Source organism: Sorex araneus, chromosome 1 (genome assembly GCF_027595985.1).
Source record: "Sorex araneus isolate mSorAra2 chromosome 1, mSorAra2.pri, whole genome shotgun sequence".
In the NCBI taxonomy this organism is placed as follows: domain Eukaryota; kingdom Metazoa; phylum Chordata; class Mammalia; order Eulipotyphla; family Soricidae; genus Sorex; species Sorex araneus.
Genome location: NC_073302.1, coordinates 353,498,333 through 353,521,125, shown reverse-complemented (window position 1 = coordinate 353,521,125; position 22,793 = coordinate 353,498,333). Strand labels below are relative to the sequence as shown.

Genomic DNA, 22,793 nt, shown 5'->3' with positions numbered 1-22,793 from the left:
AGGTAGTGTAGATGCTGATGAAACTCAGTGTGAGATTATGTTACATGATTGTAGAGGTGACTGGGATAAAAATCAATCTCTTGTTTTGTCAATAAAACATGATGTGATAGCTCAGTCTAAGACAGGCCTTAATTATTCCCCGGGAACTAATACAAACAATGAAGATTGGTGTTCACATAAGGCAGGCCATTCATTAATTGAGGAGTCTGAAATTGCAGTGACTGGAATCTCTAGTCATACCACTGATTTGCCAAGAGTTACAAAAACAGAATCTTGGGGAACAGATACAGGTCAAATTTGGCAGCCAAGCTTGGGTTCAGAAATGAATAATACTCAGTTGTCAAAATTTTCTGGTATACCAGATGGCCAACCAAGTAGATTTGCCAGTTGGCTTGATTCTGATAACCATTGGTCTCTTGGGCATATGAAAGCCCTAAATAATTGCTTGGATCATTTAAGTATAGTTGAAACTAAGAAAGGGTTTAAGGTTGACTTACTAGTAAATTTACATGGGGAACAAGCAACTGCTGGTGGCTGGGAAGAGAGCCAGGCAATCACTCGGTCGCTGGCCCTGGGAACTTCCCAGGATGCTAGCACTGAGAGCTCCAGTAGTCCCCAAGACAATGAAGTCAGCAACTCAGACTTATCTGAAGATGAAATTGCTAACCAGAGATATGGATTGTTGTACCAAGAACTAGAGGCTGATAAAGAAGAGGTACTTACCCCAGTCTGTAGTGTAGACTAGCCAAGACTTCTGTAGGTTCTGTCTCTCCTCATGTCTCCTTCCACTGAGTTGTCCAGCTCTTTCTTCTCAAAGCCTGCCTCATCTCCTTGGCAGATTCCATGTTCCTTTTCAAATCTGTGCACATCAAATGCAAATAGCTTGACAAAAGCACAAACATGTCCACAACAGAAAGATTATGCTGGGAATCAATTTGTGTTCTCATTACTGTACTTACTCTTCCTACTTTTATTTTTATTATTGCACTAAAACTAGGTAGAACACATTGATTTATTGTTCCTAATCTATTCCAGTCCAATAAAAAACATCAAATGGTTTTTATGCTCTCCAGTAGATGCCATATTATCAATATTTTTCAATATGATTAGAGAAATGGTACAAATACTACTTTAACAAAATATTTCTTTAAATAATTTTTATTGAGGCACCTTTATTACAAAGTTATTCATACTTTAACAATATCTTAGTAGCCTGGCAAGGTAACTTCTTGAACCCTCATGCTTCCTATCAGGAATCATTTTCTTATTACTAATAATGTGAGTTTTGGCTAGCACTGAGCCACACCAGCAGTAATTGTAAACATAATTGCTTCTTTTGTCAACCTATTTAAAATAATACACTATGGCTTTTTGTATTTCCTAAGTACTTCTATGTTATGACCTTTTATATTATTTTAAAATTTGTAGTGGTCTTTACTTTCCACTTGTCTGATGAATATGTATTGATCCTACAGAGAGATAGAAAAAATAACATTCCCTGATTTTCATTTATTTAGGCTTCTGGTGGTTCATTTAATGGATTTACCCAGGTGAGCATGGATTTGATTGCAAAATCTATCTGTTGAGGAGGATAAAAAAAATTTAATATGTGTATCTATATTTATATATTTATCTAATATAGCACAGTGATCAAACTTGTCAGAGCAAAATTTTATGCCACATCTTAGAAATCCAATAATGGAAATAGTAGCCATATGGACATTTTAGGGTTGTTGTGAAGATGAAATGAAATACGCATGCAGAACCCCAGCCCTAATACTTACCCAGTATCCCGTGACTGTAGTAAAGTCTTATTAATGTTATTAGCTAAACTATGGAATTCTGCTGATTTCTCTGCTAGAAAATATACCTTGGCTTGACCTGAGAACTACACTAGATTTAACTATTAGGAAAGAGGACACAGGATTGTTTGAAACTAATGATATGGGTCTGTAGAAAATCTACAAGATTTTATTTGGATGTTTTTTGTTTTGTTTTTTGGATTTTTTGTTTTGTTTTACTTTGGAGGGTTTTTGGGTTTGTTTTGTTTTGTTTTGAGTAATCATACCTCAAAACATGATTACTCCTAGTTCTGCATTCAGGAATTACTCCTTGTGGTGTTCTGAGGACCATATGGGATGCTGGGATCTAAAGCAGGTCAGCTACATACAAGGCAAGTGCCCTGCCTGCTGTACTATCTCTCTGGTCCAAAAAAAGTCTACAAGATTTTTAAGAGTAATCTATAAAACTTTTATAGATTCATTGGTGCCCTATTACATAGAACATCTCCTTTTCAGAAAGTAATTACAGCATCAGAAGTTGTAGGGAAAATGTTCAGTAGTGCAGATAATGCAGTTGTTTCCTTGAGAGCATGTGGGGCGTCTAGGGTGGTGCCCTGTTTACTGCTATGTTCCAACAGATGAACACATTAGACAGGCCTCGGACTATTAGACTGGGATTCAGGAATACCTCAAACAGGCTTGTCTTGATAAATGCTTTGTTTCTGAACATGGACAATGTCTTAATTTTAGCATTTAGAATTGCTCTGCATAAAACTTTGACAACTTTTCCCCATATTACCTATAAAAAGCAAAACACCCCGTGGGCCACTCACTCTTTGTGTACGTGAGGGACTGGGTTTGCTCCCTGATGCTGCAAAAAAAAAAAAAAAAGGGAAATATCTGCAGACAGGAAGGAAAAGCAGGACACCTTTTCTGTTTGCAGACTTTTGAATTTATGAAAATTTCTATAATGTCTTACACTTTTTTTGGCAATGCCAGGTCAAGTGATTTTTTTTCTTTTGTGACCATGATTTATAACTTTTTTTTATATTTTGGATTTTGGTGCATATGCAGGGGAGCTCAGGGATTACTCCTGGCTCTGTGCTCAGGGGCCAGTCCTGGAATCAATCAGGGGACCTTATGTGGTGCCAGAGATTGACCTGCGTCAGCCACATGCAAGGCTGTCTCTCCAGCTATTTTTAATTTTAAAACTTCAAACAGCCAATTTTGTTTTTTAGAGGTAAATACCTTTACCTCTTTAGCAAAGTCTATAGTATCACCTTATCTGTGTGCATAACTTTCTTATCATGATTTCTGAAATATTATTGGTTAATTGATCTCTGGAAAATGAAGACTTACAGCACTCCAGCCTCTCTCCTGCCCTGCTGCCAGCAGGATTCCTCTCAGCCAGCCAGCCAGCCAGCCAGACTGCAATAAAATAACTATATGTAAATGTGGGTCTTATTTGCCAGGTGGTGGTTTTACGTGGTTTTTCATGTACTTACCAGTTCAGCTCCATACTACAGAGTGTGTATATACAGATTGTTGTATATGTTGTTGGTAACATGCATGGTTGCTGCACCTGTCACTCCCAGAGAGCTGAGACTCCCCACCACTGTCCTGTCAGCTCTTGTCGGCCTCTTTGTCCCCTCCTCCACTGCTTCATAGTCTGTGACCCAAGACCAAGATTTGTCATTGTCCACTACTGCCTTGTTTGGTCTGTGTGTTTTGCTCAGATGAGAGCGGTTATGCAGTATTTGTCCTTCTCTCTCAGTTTATGTCCGTTAGTGTGATGCCCTCCCATTCCACCCACTGTGCAGCACCCTGCGTGGTTTTGTTTTCCTTAAAGCTGCATAGTATTCCATTGTGAATATATACCACAACTTCTGTTTCCATGCATCTCCTGCTGGATATTTGTTTTGTTTCCATGCCCTGGCCTTTGTACAAGCACTGCAATCAGTGTGAATACATATTTTCAAATTATTCTTTTTATGTATGGGGATGGATGCCAAGAAGTGGAATCAGAGTCATATAGAAGTTCTGTTCTTTCGTTTTATAAAATTCTTCATGCCGTTTTCATAGGGGCTAAGCCAGACACATTATCACCTCCAGCCAGTGTCCTCTCATTTTGTGGGAACACGTTAAATACTTGGTTTCCTCTCCTTGAAGAGCTGGCCTCTGTCTACTTCCAAGTGGTCTCGTGAGGTCAGCCGGCAGCTCCAGGGCGAGTCCCTGCTGGACCACTGTCAGGGCCTCTTAAATAGATCCCGGGGATTGCTTACATTCTCTTTTCTGTACACCTCGTTTCTTCACACAAAACTTGCTTGTTTGTGGCTTAATTCCTCTATTAAGATACAACCTATACAAAATTAATGCACATCATTCGAAGTTTCTAGAGGAAAGTGGCATAAGACGTCTACACACCTGAAGTTGTCTCTGTTTCTTTACACATAATGGACTGTTGGTTTGTATGTCACATTTAAAATTATAACTTTTTCCTTTGAGTTTTGAAGGCATTGTTCAACTCAGTTTGTCATTTTGTCTCTTACTCATCCAACTCCTCAAAGTGACTGTTCGCATTATTTTCTAATTTCCTGTATCTTTGTGTGTGAATACTGCTTTTTCAATAACAGTCTCCCGTTGTGTCATGACTACATCATCCATTATATCTGTAGTGATATCAATAATAATAATTTTGAGGGGTTTCCTCTTCTTAGATCTTTGCTTTTCCACTTGCTTTTTAACTCTTTGGTCTCTTCTTTCTTGAGAGTTTTCTCAAATATATGATAAGCTGGTAAGCGTGGTGAGCACATGAAGCTTACATTCATATATGAAAGTAAGACATGGAAGAAATCAGTGACAAGTTGCTCAAATAAGTAAAGCTTATTGGCTGTAGGCATTGTTCTGGGATTTACCAGTTCATCCTTCCTGTTAAGGAGCTGCTGACATCAGATACCTCAGCATCTCATTTTCTTGAAGTCAGATTTACCATCTCTTGTCTGGGTGGGGCCGGGTGATAAAAGACTGCCTCTCTGAACAGGGAAGAATTTGTGGATCTGAGAGTTGAAGGAGAGAGGTTCATGTTCCCAGTCATTTTTATGAAAATTGTAACCTAATTCTGCTATTTTCCTAACATGCCTCTGCCTTCCACCTTAACTCCTGTCTGGAGGCGTGCTGTTTACCCTTTGTGGAAATAATCTCAAGCCCTATCCTGGGGTGAGGTGTGATATCGCTTGCTTTTCAGAGAGATAAAAATAGCATGAATAACTGGTTTCTTGTTCTTTCTCTCTTTTATTTCTTTCTCCACATCTGTCTGTGCTGAGGGACCATTCCTGGTAGGGCTTAGAGGACTACTCATGGTGCTGGAGATGGAACCCAAGTTACCACATGCAAGGCAGTAGCCTTCCCTGTCATGTTATCCCTCCAGACCCCAGTTCCCTTCTCTTTATTGGCACCATAACTTCTACTTTCTATGACCCCATATTTCTGAACACATTGGGACTACTGAGTATAGAATTGAATTGCTTTTTGGTATTTTTTATATCACCACAGGCACAGATGTTTTTTTGACCCACCAAACTAATGTTTATTTATCTTTCTCAATTCCAAAATTTCATTGCTTTTATTAGTTGGATGATTCATGTTATTATGAGATTTTGACTTTTTAAAACTCACTTTATAAAATTATCTACGATCTCCAACTGGTATGAGTGCATACATTGTGTGCAGAGGACCCAGATTTGATTCTCTGTCACCACATGGCCCCTGAGCACCATGGAACAGCCTCAGCAGTACTGGACGTGAAGACAGGGAAATAAAACAAAATCTCTCTATTGTTTGCAGGTTTGGATTCTGAAAGTAATAATTGCCAGTGTTAAATCCCTTATCTTTAACCAGACATCACTAACTCATTTTTTCTGTTGGGATTCCCTGATGTCAAGCTCTGTAGTCAAGTAATTTTCTTGAGCTTATTAGATCACTCAGTAAAGACTGCTCTGGTCTTGACTAATAAGTTCCAATTCTAGCTCCCAGCATAATGAAACACATATTCTCCGAAAGATCACTATTCCCTCCAATTTTTTTTCTAGCTTGATTATTTTTTAAAGATCACTGAACATTTTATATAAAAGTTTGAAGCTATGACTCATAATTCTCCCCGTAGCGATGATCCTTGGGTGATACAGTAAGATCAGATTTATAATACTTGAAATTTTAAATTTGTAGCATAGAATCACTTAATTCTGATTCACTGTGTCAGAAGTTGCTCACCCAACATGTCCCTGAAGACACTGACCTTTATTTCCTGATATTTATCACCATCATAGTCCACTGACTCAGATTTACATTTTTCTTTTCTTTTTTTTATTAAAGAGTCATGATTTCCAAAGTTACTGATAGCTGCATTCTAGGCCTACAATAATTCCGCACCAGCCCCTCCATCAGTGTCAACTTCCTTCCACTAGTGTTCCCAGATTATTGTTAAAAGCTACTATAAAAAATTACTCTTGAAGCCAGAGAGGACGCAGCAGATAAGATTCCTACCTTGCATTTAGCCAACCAGGGTTTGATTCCACACAGCACAGCACAACCCCTGAGCCCCAGGAGTGATCCCTAAGCACAGCGCAAAGAGGAAGCCCTGAGTACAGCCAGGTATGACCCACACTGCAGCCCTCCTCCACCATTACTTTTAAGTTTTCTTGACTTTAAAGAAAATTCTAAAAATTTTTTATGTATTTTCAGACAAAACTGATGGGTCCCAAATTATATTTGTTGTTTTCTGGGATTTTTTTAAATAGCAAATGAACTGAAACCTTTAAAATGTGTAATCTTCTATTTCCTTCCCAATTTTCAGCCCCAGGACACTTCATTATTCACGATGCAGACAGACCAGATCAGCAGCTTGGTAAATTGATTTGGGCTTGTGATTTGGAAAAGTTATTCATTGCCACCTATTCTGTTGCTCATTCCAGGCTCTCTGAATATCTGAAATTTAGTTTCTACATCATTTCTTTTTCAAGAGTATATAGAAAGGAGAATTGTGACCAAATCTCAGTGTAATTTGTATATTTTTAAATTTTGTGTGAGTCACACTCGAACTGCAGTCAGAGCCTCCCAGCCCCCTCCTGGTTCAGGAGACTTTTGGAGAGCACATGGTGCTGGAACTAGAGTCAGCCACCTTGACCCGTGCTCTCTTCCTGGGCCTTGGTCTGTATCCATCTGGTCACTGTGCAGAAGGCATAGGGATCCCAGTGGGAACAGAGGCCTCGCTGGACCACAGTAAACCCATCAATGTTTCTGTGTGACGATCAGCCGCAGGATTAAAGATGGAGTTGCTTTAAGAATCCAAGCTTCAGGGGCCAGAGCAATAGTACAGCAGGTAGGGTACTTGCCCTGCATGCAGCCAGCCTGGGTTTGATCCCGAACTGACTAGGAGTCATCCTGGCGCAGAGCCAGGAGTGGGCCCTGAGCACCATGGCGCCGCCCCCTACTCCCCCTGCCCCATGCTTCAGTATAGATCCTTGACTTTCCTTTAACCATAAGCTCTCTCTTTCTCCTCTGCATTGTGAGCTAGAAGAACTGATGCACAGTAGCATGTAATTCTTACTTAGCTGCGAGGGAACAGGAAGCAGGCAGGGTTACCCCTGATGCTCAGGAGATGCTTCCCCATGGTGCTGAGTTTCGGGAACCTTCTGAGCAGCAGTTTGCTGGGAAGGTGGAGTCAGAGCACCGCAAGCATCTCCAGCACGAGAGCCGGGAGGCAGCCCTGAGGCCCACGGGTGAGAGCAGTTTGTAGGGGCAGATGGAATTGTCCTGGCTCCTAGCTTTCACACTGCAAATCTAGGTGTTTAAGCACATGAGGTTTTCTTTGTAGGCGATTTCACTGTTAATGAAGAAATTCTGTTCTGGGAAATTTATCTTGAAGGTTAATTTGACATTTTCAAGGTCAGGTCAGTATCTCTGATACCATGTAGATAGGTTACCCTATATTTTTGCCATTTGAGTAGGCAGGTAAAAGGTGGCATTTCTGTAGCCTTCCAATGAGGCTGAGAGTGCTTGAAATGCTTCTCATATGCATAAATATTGGAGCAGAGACTCTCGTGTTTTATGATCCCCTGTGAGTATCAACCTGGCTCACGGAGTAAGGGCTTTGTTGATCCTTGAGGATAACATTTTTTAATTGCCAGTTGTGAATGGGGTACCATAAATGGAGAAAAATTGGAGTAAGTGGAAGCAAAGTGGGATGTAATCACTTCTATTACAGCAATAGAAAAGATCGAGGTAAAGAATTCTGCAGTGTTTAAATTTCTCTAAAGATCACCTTGTCTGCCATAGCTGATTTGAGGAGTTCCCATAGTTTGCCCTCTGCTTCTCTCTGTCTGTCTTTCTCTCTCTCTCTTTTCCTCTCTCCCTTTCCCCTCCCTCTCTCTCCCCTCGCCATGCTCAGGGCTCACTCCCCGCTCTGTGTTCAGGTTCACTCTGGCAGGCTTGGGGGATCATACGCAGTGCGTGACGTGCTGAGGTCTGCGGCATGCAGGGCGGGTGCCCTTCCTGCTGTACTGTCTCTCTAGCCCCTGCCCTCCCTTCTCTTCAGGGCGTCTCCCCGTTCGATTGGTGAGCTGGCTTTGTCATTCCCCACATTGCATTTGCTTTTGCGTTGGGCTTGCCTCGTGAGAAATAAATCACAGTGAGTGAAGGTCACACAAGCTCTTTGCAGGAGTGGGACCATTTCCAAACATTTGGTACGCTAACTGTTCTGAGCAAGGCAGAGGTTGCATTTGGGAGTCAGCACCACATCTCCCCAACCTGTTTCTTATGGCACCACGTCCCCTTGGGTACAAGTTTAAATCTTTTCAAATCTGCAAATCTTGATGAGGGTTCAGGGTCGCCCCTGTAGCCTATGAGGTCCTTATTGATGCACGACTACAAGTAGGGCCATAAGAAAATCGCCTTATCAGAATGTAACAGACGCTTAGGCTCACTCTCCTGGCCCATCTGCTTTGCCTCTACACCAGCCTACCTTTATTATCGCAGATACACTCAGGTGCACATCAAGGCTAACCTGATTTTGTTTGAAAAGAGGAATTTTATTTCTGAGCTCTCAGGACAGTGGAATCCTTGCTGCATCTTAGAGAATCACCCTTGAAAGGTATAACAGTCTGTACTCAAGAAAGCAATAGCCAGGCCTACCTGCCTCTCCTGTGTGCTCTGATGGGATGGCATGATGTCACCCCATTTGCTGTTTGTTGAGAGGCACGTTCCGTAGGGGGAAAATGGTTGAAGTACAGCATAATTTCAATAGGAGTATTTTATTTCTTGATGCAAGATTTACCTTAGTTTTTCTTTCAGTCTTAGCAAAATATATGTAATTTTAAATTTTCTTAGAAGAAATGGAAAGTGAGTTCTCTTTCCAAATTTGAGCGACAGATTTTAGATGCAGTTATGATATATTTTATCCTTACTCTTCAGTGAGTTATACTTTTTGCTCTGGAACTGAAATAGACACACTGCAATGCAATATTACACGATCTAGTGACTGTAAACGTCCAGTCCTAGCACCTCTGATGGCATACTTGTATTATATTGTGCAGTTTCAGAAAGTAAAATTAGACATTTATAAAATCACCTTACTTATTCTTGGCTTTGTAAAACTTCAGATTTTCTTTGGACTGCAAGGACACCCAGATTCTGATGCAAATACCATTTTTCATTTTATCTCAATTTTATGGACAATTATAAATTTATGAAACTCACAGTTTGAAACTTCTCTTTGTTCCTTCCACTAGCTTCATACTGCCTCTGCTGCAAGCATTCAGCCATCTGCTGGGGAGTGCTGGGTGCTTGGTCAAATCATCCTTCATCTCCTTTGCTGTGCAGTTCATTTGCTAAGAGCATGTTCCCTCAAATAGCATCCCCTGAGAGCTGACAGGGTCTGTTTGCTGCCAGGAACACTTGCCCCATCACAGAGGGAATTCTTGAACAATCAAAGTGAGGTCTTTTCCCTAAAGGACTCTGGGGAGTATATTAGAATGAATTCTCCCTTATTCTTTATCAAAAAACAGTGTCAGATCTCTTCTTACAAGTTATGAAATTCCATTGAGAAATTGGATCTTTGCAAATTTGTCTACCAGAATGTTCCTTAATTTTATTATGTCCTTTGAGGAAGAGAGGATGTTATAATAACAAGCATGACAATGGAGGGTTCCGGGGAAGGCACAAATAACTGTTCCCATTGTTAAATGTATTATATGTATCCATTATTGTATATTCATTATTCATTGTCTCCAATCTCATCATAGCTTTGTATGAATATATGCTAATTTAGAAAGATGAACAAAACTTGGGTTGGCTTTTAGTAGCTTACTGTGAGTTTGACTAAAGGTGGTGATTTCTACAAAGTATTCGTTGGGGGTTTATCTTGGGAAAAACCTTAAACTTTCTTACAATTTTCTTGATAAAGAAAATGGTTTAATGTTCCCTGTAATGGCTTTCCAATTACTGAAGTAAGCACGCCGAATAAATATATTTGAGTGTGTTCATCAAAATTAGCAAGGGTAGAGGCATTAGTTGTGGTACCCTTAATGACCTACTATTATTCAATATTGCTGATTTTAACACTGAAAATGTGTTGGCAAGAAGAGGCCAGAAGCCTCATCAGCAGAGCCTCTGGTTTGGATGCTGAGAGAGCAGTGTGGGAGGGAAGCCTCGCTGTCCACACAGAGGGAATAGCCTAGTGTGTGGGCAGTGTGCCCCGTGCTCCCTGATGGCATTGCTTTGTTGTATGAAGCAAATCGATTGCCATGGATTTTGTTGGTGGGAAAAGCGGAGAAAGTAAAATATCTCAGACTCTGGGTCTCTCTGCATTGCCAGCCCAATGGGGAAACTGGTTTCTTACTCGTGCAAACAATTACATTTGAGTCAGAATATCGGACTAACAGTTCAACTTTTTTGGTGCAATGCATATCAGTAGATCTGGGCAATCCCCAGAATGTATATGCCAGGAGCTCTTCCTCTGTACTTCCAACTGCAAATGTGGAACTCCTAGAACCTCCTGGCTCTCTGCTAAATCGCAAAAGCCAGATCTCTTATGATATCCTAAGTTAGAAGTCAGACATTTGCCGGTAAGTAAATGAGAAGCAGAACTTCAGGGTAACGACTGTTCTTGATGCAGTGCCACAGGGCGAGTCCATTTCTAGATGTTTCACTCTGTGGAGGCCCAGATGCCGAACATGAGATTTTGATATGACTCAGATTCCAAAATGCCGTTTGCGGGGCAGGTGATGAAAGAAATCTCCATCATGTTAGTGTTTCTCATGTGGACTCTCTTCCCTCCAACCCTCCAACCAAACAAAGGCTGAATCAGAACCTGCTCCCCTTGCTGAGCCAACTACAGAGGAGCCGCTGGCCGCTGGACCAGAACCTGGACCAGAACCTGGACCAGACACCCAGGCTGAGGAGCCCTTAGAAGGGGCAGCAGTGAGTACCCTTCCCTCTGTAGCCCCGCGGACCTCCTCCTCACACTCTCCCTCTCCGTGCGTGCTTCCCTTGGGCCAGGTCACCCCCAGGTCTCGTGTCTCCCCAGTTTAATTAAGCACCTTCATTTTTTTGCAAGGGAAACTGCATTCTCTTTTCGTTTGTTAAACAAAAGTATCCAGGCCAGATCTGATGACTAAAAAATCTAGCATAGTGGATAAGGTGCCTGTTGAGAATATGCTGTCCTGAGTTCAGTCACCAGCACCTTACAAGCTTCTTAAGCATCACAAGGTATAGTTCTAGAGGTCCCCAAGCATCCCCGGGTGTGGCCCCAGAGGCCGGAGAACCCCTGGGACAGCCATGGAACCCATGCAGGACCTCATTTTGGGAGTCCTGGCATTGAACTCAACATCACCAGCAGTGGCCCCAGGGCTCCTTAGGTATGCCTGGGAGCATCTATCTTAAAACAAAGCAAAACCTTTCATGCAGTGAGAGGTTTGGTCTTCAGAAAGTTCCAGAGCACCTGGATGTTGGCTAATGATCTCCTCGGGGTAGAGTAGGTTGTCGAATTCACAGGTGGCCACATTGGTTCATACTGTGCTCTGCCCTTGACATTGGAGACTGACCTTCAGTTAGACAGGGGGGCGGGGGGGCAACAAGGATACTGACATTGTTTGTTGTATCTACTTATTGGTTTCTGGCAAATTTCATAGGTTGATTATGGTCCGGTATTGGCTAAATACCATATAGCAAGCCCACAAATCTTCAAAATCTTAATCTGTGAGATGATTTGTTCAAAATCAATATTGATCATCACTTGAGGGACCTTGAGGTTTTCCCAGGAGGGAGACTCACCTCTCTGCCTAGAAATTGTTCTTTTCCCCAACTCCATGCTGACTCATGATAAACAGGAGTGAGCTGAGTGAAAAATCATAACGAACTGGTTAGCAGAGTGCCCCTGAGAGGAAACATAAAAACCAAGGTTAATGTAATCCAAGGTGTCTGTGGAGAGTGAAAAGTTACTTAAAAATTACAAGTCTCCTAGGATTTTCAGTTTACAACAGCCTTCCTAGGACCCAGAGAGAGAAGGAAACCTATTTCCTGTTGCCAAATATAAGTGTCAGGATTAGGCAACTACAGAAATAAATGTTCCGTTGCTTGTTTATGGTTCCCTGGGTCATTTTACTGTGCTAGGTCATCTCTTGGACCATAGTATATTAATAGAGTTGAAAAATAAATAGGACAGGGTAGTGATGGAAAGCAAAAATTCAGGAATCACTCAAGAATAAGCATGATCTTTTCCACCTAGACACAGACAGTATGATCAGGTCTTGTAGAGGAATCAAGAACTGTGTTTCAGTGGCGTGAGTCTCCCTAGAAGCACTGCTTGTACAGAGCAGAGTCTCCCAGAGGCTTTTCACCCAGCACCCAGGGATGCTCTTTCTTTCACCGTCAGATTCACTACAGATCTCAAGAACATAGTCAGATAGGACTTTCTCATTTAGGGTCAGACTATGATCTCTTCATGCGTACAGTTGATGCAGTTTACTATTTTAACCATGATTCACAAGGTAATTTGTTTTGTAAAGATATGTATACTGCACCAGAGTAGTAGTAGAGCAGGTAGAGCACTTTCCTGGTATGTGACTGACCCAGTTTCAGCCCCTGAGACCCCATACAGTCTCCTTACACTGCCAGGAGTAAGCCCTGAGCACCACCAGCTATGGCCCAAAACAAAGCAAAAATGAAAGAATAGTCAGGGTGCCAGGCATTAGAAAGATGCTGAGTAATTTTAAGTACGGGGCTCAAAACTGAGGCTTCCGTTCTGAAATTCCTAGATTCCTGATTTGAGTCACAGCATCTTCAGTGCGTTACCTCACATGGATTCTGTGTCATGTCTGCTGAGCAGGAAATCTAGTGCCATCTAGTCCAGGAGTTTGAACAACACCATCTGCTGTTACTGGAGAGATTTGGAAGGACATGTTGACCTCTGTGACCCCCTCTCAGGAAGCCGTACCTCTCAAACCACCTTATTTTAACAAACCCTATTAAGGTGGATTGTTTTAATGTTTTCCAGAATCCTAGCTCATTTTTCTCTTTTTTTGTGTAATTTTTAAATTTTGGGCTTTTGCTGTCACACCCAGCTGTGCTCCAAACTTTTTCCTCGCTCTGTGCTCAGAGTTCACTCCTCGGGGTGCTCTAAGGACCATAGGTGGTGCAAGGAGTCAAACCCAGGCCAGCCCTGTGCAGGGCAGGTGCCCTACCCACTGCACTGTCTTCGGCCTCATCATTTGTTTTTCTAAAGAAACTTTAATAGTTATCAATTACCTAGGGTATCATACTCTAGGTATTATAAATGTGTACTATCAATAACCTTTTCAACAGAGTAGTAGAAATATTTAACACCATATTGGATAAAAACTACCATTATTAAAACAAGTTTTTAGAATATCATCTAAGAAGATTTTTGGGAGAATTCTGTGTCTGGCAGATATTTATACCCCAGACCTTATAAGTGAATGCTAGAGAATGTAAAAATATGTATACCTTGTGAGACACAAGGCAGATAGTAGCTTCTTGGGAAGGGTCAGCGTTCATCTGCTGGGCCTGGAGATGGGGAGCCAGGGCAGGTTGGGAGTTCTCCTGAGCTGAGTTCTCCACGGATAAGTCCTTTCTCCATCCTCAGAGAAGCTGACGGCAGTGGCGGGGAGTGAGACGGGGCTCTCACAGCTGCTTGCTTTGCCCGGCACTTACCAGAAGTAGCTTCATCAAAGTACCTTCCATATTTTTCAAATTGACATCCTTGAATACAGTTCCATTCTTCTCCCTGTTCTCGACCTATAAAAATACATCTCATAAAGCTCTCTTTCTCCAATAAGACTTATCATTTCTTCTTGTCATGATAACATAGTTTTGCCATTGTCCTTTGCTAATGGAAGTCTTTGTTCTTGCTAGATGTGTGAAATTGAGTTGTAAAGTTAAAATTCCATGGTGCCTGGAGTCTTAATTATCAGAGTGACCACCATTGTCAGTCAGGATTGGGTTGACATGACCTTTTGAGGTCATCTATTTTTCAACCCAAATGTCACACCACAGTTATTATATTAAGCCTTGACAAAGTGCATTTCATCTGAAGTGAAATTGTGGTCTTATTATTTTTCAAAGAAACTAATGTGATTTGAAAACCAGGTCATTTTTTTTGTTCAGTGCTTCAGAAAGGAACCTGGGAGTTTCAAAAAAAGTCTAATTTTTTTGTTTCTGGTTTAATTCCTCTCACAGCAAACACTGTTAGTTTTTTCCTTCAATGCCAGTTTTTGTCAGTGTGTGTACAGGAGGTATTTTGAAAATCAACTCTTACTTCTTCAAATTTTTCATGTTCCATGTTATGTATGCCATGAAAATTTTCTCTAGATACAAAAATTGTCAATTTTTATTTTATATATATATATATATATATATATATATATATATATATATTATCCAGTCAGGTTAAGAAGTGAATAACAATGATTTTAGCCCACAGTTATTTGATTTTCTTTTTTTTTTTTTTGCTTTTTGGGTCACACCCGGCGATGCACAGGGGTTACTCCTGGTTCTACACTCAGAAATTACTCCTGGTGGTGCTCAGGGGACCATATGGGATGCTGGGGTTCAAACCCAGGTTGGCCGAGTGGAAGGCAAACGCCCTACCCGCTGGGCTATCGCTCCAGCCCAAGTTATTTGATTTTCTTGTAGAAAAAAAGAATTTTTTCCTGTATTTCTGTCAAAGCATTTTTGGTCAAAGTAAATGAATTGCCTCTCTCTCTTCTTATTTTTCATAGAAAAAAATGGCCTGTAGTTAAATTTGAGATTGGCATTCCTTCCAAAACACACAAATGGCAGAAAACCTAAAATTGTTTATAAGTTGGTGGGTGGCCAGAGCGGTCGTCCAGCAGGCAGGGCACTTGCCTTGCATGCAGCCAGCTCAGGTTCAACTCCTGGCACCCCCTGTAGCTCCCGTAGACACCAGGAGTGACTCCTTTGTCTCTCCTAGGGAGAGGAGGAAAGGACAGTGGCCTCCACCGGCACACTCAGCTCTGGCACAGGGACTAAGGCAGGATCTTTCTTCTCTCGATGTTTCACCAGATCATAAGGAAAAGATGAAAACAGGCAAATCTAAAATGACTCTAACAGAGCAGAGAACAGTTCCCCATGCCTCCTTGCAGACGTGGAATAATTGTGGGCTAAAGTCAGCAGACGTGGTCTGTCTGGTCTCTGGAGATCTGGGCCACTGCCGGCACTAAGCCTTTCGGGAGCCCTGTCCTGCCCCCCGAAGCTGTCAGGCCCCTCTGAGCAGGCAGAGCGAGTGAATGGACTCGTGATTATATGTCAGCATGGACTTCTAATGTCCAGTTGTGCCTTCACTCTTCAGAAGTCATAGTTTGGTGGTACTTAGTGATATTTTTTAAAGTTACTTTAAAAAAATTTTTTTTAAACTACGATGAGACACACAGTTACACTGACGTTCATGATCAGGGTTTCAATCATACAATGTTAAAACACCTGTTCCTTCACCAGTGCACATTTCCCACCACCAGTGTCCCGTTTGCCTCATTCCACCACCACCCATGTGGGTTTGGTGGTGGTGGTGGTGATTTGTGTTGTTTCTCTTTCTTTTTTTTTTCTTTTCCTCTTTTTTTATGTAAAATTCATACTCCTTGGGGGCTGGTATTTTGGGTCACTTCCAGCAGTGCCCAGGAGCATTCCTGGCTGTGCTTGAGGGAACATTAATCAGTGCCAGGAATCAAGCTCCAGCTCCTGCATTCAGCCTGTTGCTCTGACTCTCCCCTCAGATTAATCATTCTAAAGTCAGCAACTTGGTGACCTTAACACGCTCCTGGTGTTGTACAACTACCACATCTATTTCCTGTTCCATAACACTCACAACTGGAAAGAAAACATAGTTCAGCAGCTACTCTCTATTGACTTCCAGTCCTGGTCCCTCAAATTGCCAATTTTGTGGATTTATCTACACTGGGTGTTTCATACAAACAGAATCATACAATATCTCACCCTTTGAGTCTGCAGTGACATATGTTTTAGTTACATGCTAACATGCGCTTTAGCGTGACATTCTTTAAAATATGATTTTGATTGCAATTAAATCCAAGATTTAAAAAACTCTCCCCTATTCTCTCTTCTTAGTTAATATTGTGCTCAATCCACAAGCCTCATTAAAATCCATTCCTGTCACGAGTGAGAGCAATAAGATGAGAGTCATAACAATGTTTTTAAGAGACTCTTCTTGGATCACTAAGAAAATGATGGCTGGAGGGATCAGTCGGGATGGGAGATGAGTGCCGAAAGTAGATAATGGACCAAACATGATGACCTCTCAGTGTCTGTGTTGCAAGCCATAATGCCCAAAAATAGAGAGAGAGAGTATGGGGAATATTGTCTGCCATGGAGGCAGGGGGAGGGTGGGAAAGGGGGGTATACCGGGGATATTGGTGGTGAGGAATGTGCACTGGTGGAGGGATGGATGTTTGATCATTGTGTGATTGTAACCCAAACATGAAAGCTTGTAACTATCTCATGGTGATTCAATAAAATTTAAAAAGAAAAAAAAAAAGAAAACTCTTCTTAGACCATAATATCCACCAACCCAATCAACAACCCAAAGCCTCCTGCACAAATCAGCACTTTAAACTGGCAAAACCGGGGCCGAAGAGATTGTACAGCGGAGAGAGCTCTTGTCTAGCACAAGGCAAACCCAGGTTCAATCCCCAGCATCTGATATGGTCCCCCGACCTCCGTCAGGAGTCATTCCTGAGTGTAGAACCAGACCATCATTGGGTGTGGCACCCACAATGAAAGTAAATAAAACTGGAAAAATCTTAGCGTTACTCCCCAGGAGATCTCTCACCTGCAGAGTGAAATGGCTCTTTCTGTGTGCTACTTATTAGTAATATGAGCTGGAATCGCAGGTACAGACTGGGCAGAGTGCTTGATTGGAGACCGGAAATCCTTCCTTTCCTGTAGCAAATTGTCCTCTGTTCCTACACTGAGTCATAGTAATTTAAATGCCTTCTTGAAGAGCCGCCATATAGAGCCTGCATGAAAGGTAGAAGGGCTGAAAGGTCAAGGATGCTGCAGTGGGCAGAGCCATGCCTACCCTGCGGTGCTGCCGGTGGCACAGTGGGCATGCTCACATCGGTCTCATGGGACACCACATGGGTACCATTGTCCCAGTTTACAAACTAGGGAAACGCAGCCCTTTAAGTGATTTCTTCCAGAACACAGCCCCAGAAAGTGATGGCGTAAAGACCCAGTCCTGGTGAGCGGAAACACAGTCCCTCAGTCCTGATAGTACAGCAGTGCAGTAAACCTTGAGCACTACTGGGCGTCTCCCCCCCACCCCCAGCAAAAAAAAAAAAAAAGAATTGAAAACCCAGTCCTGGATTTTAATTCTCCACATTACTGTGTTTTCAAAGTGCCTTGTCTTTGCAGGCTCTTGTTTTATTTTTTTTAATCAAGTTACCATGAGATAATTACAAAACTTTCATGTTTGAGTTTCGGTCATACAATGATCAAGCACCCATCTCTCTACCAGTGCACATTTTCCACCACCAAGGTCCCCAGTATCTTCCCCCCTCCCAACTCTTCCCCTCTCTGTGTGGCAGACAGTTTCCACAATACTCTGTCTCTACTTTGATTATGTTCAATATTTCGACACCAGTCTCACCATTATTATTTGGAATTTTCCCACCACCACTGAAACCTGCTGAAAAGGCAATGCTAGACAGTTTACTTTGTATTACTTGTTATAAATGGCATAAGATGTCTCGAAGCCACTCCCGTGCACTCCTGGAATTCTGAAATTTTAGATAATTAGGGTCTGGAGATATTTGTGCAATGAGCTGCTCAGTTCCAAGATCCTTTTGTGTGTCTCTGGATTATGGCTGTTAAGGAGCTTAGATAGCAGACAGAGGCAGTTTGTGGGTCATCTCAGGGTCCCATGGGGCGGGGCGAGGGGAGAGAGGGACTGGCTCCTCCTCTGTCCCGTGAGGCCTGGGGTTTGCCTGGGCTTCTCACTGGGTTCTGGAAGCTGGCTGCCGCCAGGATTCCTAGGGGGCAGGCGGAGGGGCAGCACCTGCTTCTGTCTGGAGCAGCCTGGCAACTCGGCCTGGCGCAAAGTCCGGAGGCATCTCTGCAGCGAGCTGCTTGGGTCCGAGATTCTTCGGTGTTTGTGCAGGCCACTGACGGTATGCGGTGTGGGGAACGCAGCCCAGTCCCAGGAGCTCCCGAAGGAGAGCTGCGTTAGAGCAGGCGCAGCTGCTCGGGTTCTGGTTCCCAAGCAGCAAGGTGGCAGGGAGTGGAGACGGGATGGCGGAGCTCAGGAAAAACTTTCCTAAGGGATAGAGACAGAAGGGGCAGGAAGGCAGGGAAGCTCCCGGAGAAAGGCAGAATTCCCCTCTTGCTCTTTAACAAAGTCAGATGGTTGAGCGCATCTTTATGTGTTCCAAGAATGTGGGCCATTAGAACAGGGGAGAGCATGCTGAGATGATGACCTTGATTCTCTTCCGGTGTCTGTTTGGTCATGCAGGTTATCGGCCAGAGCCTGGTTCCCCAGCTCATTGGGCCTGGCCCACCTCAGGGCTTCCGTAGAATTCCTTTCCTTAGGCCATATTCCTGATCCTGCCTGCCTGCTCCCTTGGGTCCCTATCTCCGGAACCTTGTGCATCTTCCTGGTTTGGAGTTGAAAGGCCAAAATGAAACAAATACTTGTGGAAACTCAGCTTGAGATTCTCGGGGACAGTGTGCCACTAGTTCCGCAAAACAAGGAGAAAGTCTGGGAAAAACCTGAGTTGACGATCTGATTCTTCCAGGGAAATACTTCCTTAGAGAAATCACTTTACCTTTCCCTGCCTGTTTACTACTCTTTAGAGAGGATCTTTCTTAAATTATAACTTTTTTCCTCCTCTCAAAGTCTCCAGTTCAGTGATGAAACCTTAGCGGATTTCCAGAGTCCTTGTGATGAAGCTGTCCATTACTATGGCTGTCCCCAGCCTGTTCACTGGGCAGTTGGGGTGATACGCCTCAGTGGGTAGACTTATCCTTGCTACAGATGGTTCCGGGCTGGAATTCGAGGCTGGAAGGTGGATCCCCCAAGCACAACTCTTGGCTCCAGAAATTGGCCCTTGCACAGACCCCAGCTTTGAGTGTGGCAGGACTTGCTGTTTTTCTCTTTTCCTCTTTGGAGGGGCGGCACACCCAGCGATGCTCAGGGTTGAGCATCAGTGATCGCTTGACTCTACACTCAGGGGTCATTTCTTCATTTCTGGTGGCCTCAGGGGGCTATATGGATGCGGTGGTGGATTGAACCTGGGTCAGCTGCACGCAAGGCAAATGCCCAACCACTGTACTATCTCTCCAACCCAGGTTTTGCTATTTTTCTTTCTCATACAGAGAACAAGCCCATTTCTCCAAAACACTGTACAAAGAAAGCCCAAATCTAGACTCTGAATACCAGGACATATCGTGATTGAATATTCTTGCTGTGACCTTAAGAGTCAGATTAGTCAAAATTCATCAGCTTTGGCATTTCTGCAGAAGACCTTAAGTTTTAATGGAAGTGGGGGGCTGTCTCTACGGATGTTGCCATGGCAACTGGTTGCCAGCAGCCTACTTCAGGGGGACCTGGTGGCAGGAGGTTATGGTGGCACGAGGAGAGTGGGTTGAAAACAGTGGCTGACGTGAAGGCTGGGAGTGGGGGATCCCACTAAGCTTCTTTACTGGAAAGGAGATGCACAGATGTTTCCCAGGAAGCGCAGAATGGAGACGCCCCCTTTGGGGACACCCTGTTCTGTGGCCACGCCCACCCCACCATCAGGCTGAAGGAAAGTTAGGACCAAAAGTGTTTGTTTACAGTGTCGGCTGTATGAAGAGTTGTACCGGCCAGCAGCCCCTGTCTCAGTCGGGGAATCTTTCCCATAGCACATAGTGGGCCTGCTTCATGGCTCTGCTTGAACATGCATCCTGAAGAAAGCATATATATATATATGCTTTCTTGTAGCATCTGTGTTACCATATATATATATACATATATATGTATATATACATATATATGTACATATAAGTGTGTATATATATATGTGTATATATATATGGTAACACAGATGCTGCATGCTCCTGCCAAAGCCAAAGATGAGACAGGATCCAGAATAAGAGAAGGGCAGGAAAGCTCGTGGCCCGTAGCCAGGATTCCCATGGCAATGTCTGTCTCCCCTGGTTGTTTTACCAAAGGAACTAAGGGGCTACTCCAGCTCCAGTGCGAATTAGCGAGAGAATCAGGAGAGCTTCATCTCTTGCCCCTCTTACAGACCTTCTCTCATGCCGAGTTCCCCTCAGAAATGGAGAGCATTGCCTCAGGTGAGCTTGGGGTCCTTCCAGCTTTGTATTCTGTTAGTCTGACCTGTGAACTGGCTGTGAATGTTCCAGCTCCCACTCGAGTGCAAAAATTGAGTCCGAGGAAAGATGGGTTAGTCTTCTTTCCTGCATTCTCATTCTACATATGTATGTATACACTAGTCAATATGCTCGTCTGGTGGCCAAAATAATGTGGTGAAGTTCTCCCCAGCCCACCCCACTCTTCATCATTTAATGTCATTAATAAGAGAAATTTGGTGACATTGTTTAAATGTCCAGAGACTTCCTGTGGGACACACGGTCTCCATCAAATCCACATGCTTGGGAATTGTCAGAATTGAGAGGTGTATTGTTTTCTTGGATGAGGGTTGTTTTGTAAAAGCACAGGAGAGTTGATAACCGTTCCTGTCCTGGTTTAATGACTGAGTTATTTCAATTCTAAGTATTCATGATCCTCTTGAAAGTAGTAATGATATCTAATAGAGTTGTGGTATGAATAATATGTAATGTAATACCCTCAGAATAGTACCCGAACTGTTGTATGTAGGTTTGTAGTAAAACTCAGGCATTTCTGTATGCTACAAAACATACACATCTAAAACTTGCCTTATAGAGAGCTGACTGTAGATCACAGTTATCTTTGTTTGGACAAAGATACCTTATATCTTTCGGCCAAATACCTCTGCCCGGGAAAGTACTGGTTCCTCTCTGACTTGAGAGTGAAATACCATCTGCTCACAAAAGTATAGCACTTTGCTCAGATAGAAGAAGTTATATGGAAGTATAGATAAGGAGATTTTATTCTTACCCTTTCTGCCATTGACCCCAGAAATATACTTTTTAATTTTATTTCACTTTTTAGTTTACATTTTACATACCACCTCACCAAAATCGAACAAACCCATAAAGTAGACATTATTCTCATTCTGTTTGGCAGATGAGAAATCTTAAAAAATTGCAACTCTGCAACAGATAATCCCAAAGCTCAACTCCTACCCATTATGCTACTCTGACTTAGGTTTAAATGACTATTTTAAATCTAAGTACTACCAGTAAAACTTCTGCTGCCTGTCCTTCTACCTTTATTGGGGTACTTACAGTTTACAATACTGCTAATGAGTTTCATGCATACATTCATACATTGTTCCAATTGCTATTCTCACTGGCGTGAGGTGATATCTCACTGTTGTTCTGATTTGCATCTTCCTAATAATAAGGGATGGTGACCACTTTTACATATGTCCACTCAACATCCATGTGTTTGGTTTGAGGAAGAGTCTGCTGGTCTTCTTTCCCCATTTTTGGATATCACAGGAATATTTTAAATGAAATGTATCTCAGGAACTTGTAATTGAAGATTATGTGAGAAAACAAAAAAACATCAAAAAATAAATCACAAAAAACTATCATATCAGTCTAGCAGTCTGCCCTGTGCATATGTCCATCCCTATCTGCAGCATCCTGGCCTCTGGACCCTCTGGGGCTACTGCTATTCGCACACCAGCACATTCATGTACATATACATTTGAGGGATTCACATTGGAAAGATGGCTTGTACCGTCACTCCATGAATCCCTTCACAATGCCTGTCCAAAAGGACATTGTTGGCCTTCTCCCGAGAGGGAGAATAGAATGGGATGAAATCACGGTTCCATGTCTGCTGAAAAATTAGACTTAGAGTTTATCTAATTTTAGAAAACTAAATAAATAAGCACAGTTAAAAATAGAACAAAGCAACAGAAAAGTGGAAAGGGTTGCATAATAGGTATAATTAATTTTCAGAAAAAAATTAAAAATTGTACAAGGGAATTTTTTGAAAGTGCTCTTCCTTTTTCAGTAAAATCTAAGGCAGCCTTGATTATGTAAAACAAAATGCAAGATGAAACCATAACATTGGGATTTTAAGAGAGATGCTGATAAGATAGAAAGGAACTCAATGATGGAAAAAAATATTTTTTTAAGTTCCATTTTATATTTATTATTTTTAGCACTAAAAATGAATCATGGTATTGTTAATATGTTATATAATACATATACTTTTTTCCCCATAAACCCAACATCTTTTTTTTTTTAATTAGTGAATCACCATGAGGGTATAGTTACAGATTTACATATTTTTGTGCTTGTGTTTCA

The 22,793-nt window shown here is 42.3% G+C and overlaps 1 protein-coding gene across 5 annotated transcripts in view; it reads left to right on the top strand.

The window, feature by feature from the left end:
• Nucleotides 1-22,793, top strand: part of AMPH (amphiphysin) — a 241,854-nt gene that overhangs the window by 200,946 nt on the left and 18,115 nt on the right. For 2 of the 5 annotated variants that reach the window (XM_055147155.1, XM_055147150.1), the window contains 3 exons: nucleotides 1,518-1,550; nucleotides 6,634-6,684; nucleotides 11,133-11,255. In XM_055147155.1, coding sequence (XP_055003130.1) covers nucleotides 1,518-1,550; nucleotides 6,634-6,684; nucleotides 11,133-11,255 — 207 coding nt within the window. The remainder of the gene's footprint in view (nucleotides 1-1,517; nucleotides 1,551-6,633; nucleotides 6,685-11,132; nucleotides 11,256-22,793) is intronic. The other 3 variants (XM_055147157.1, XM_055147151.1, XM_055147158.1) reach the window with 2 other exon arrangements.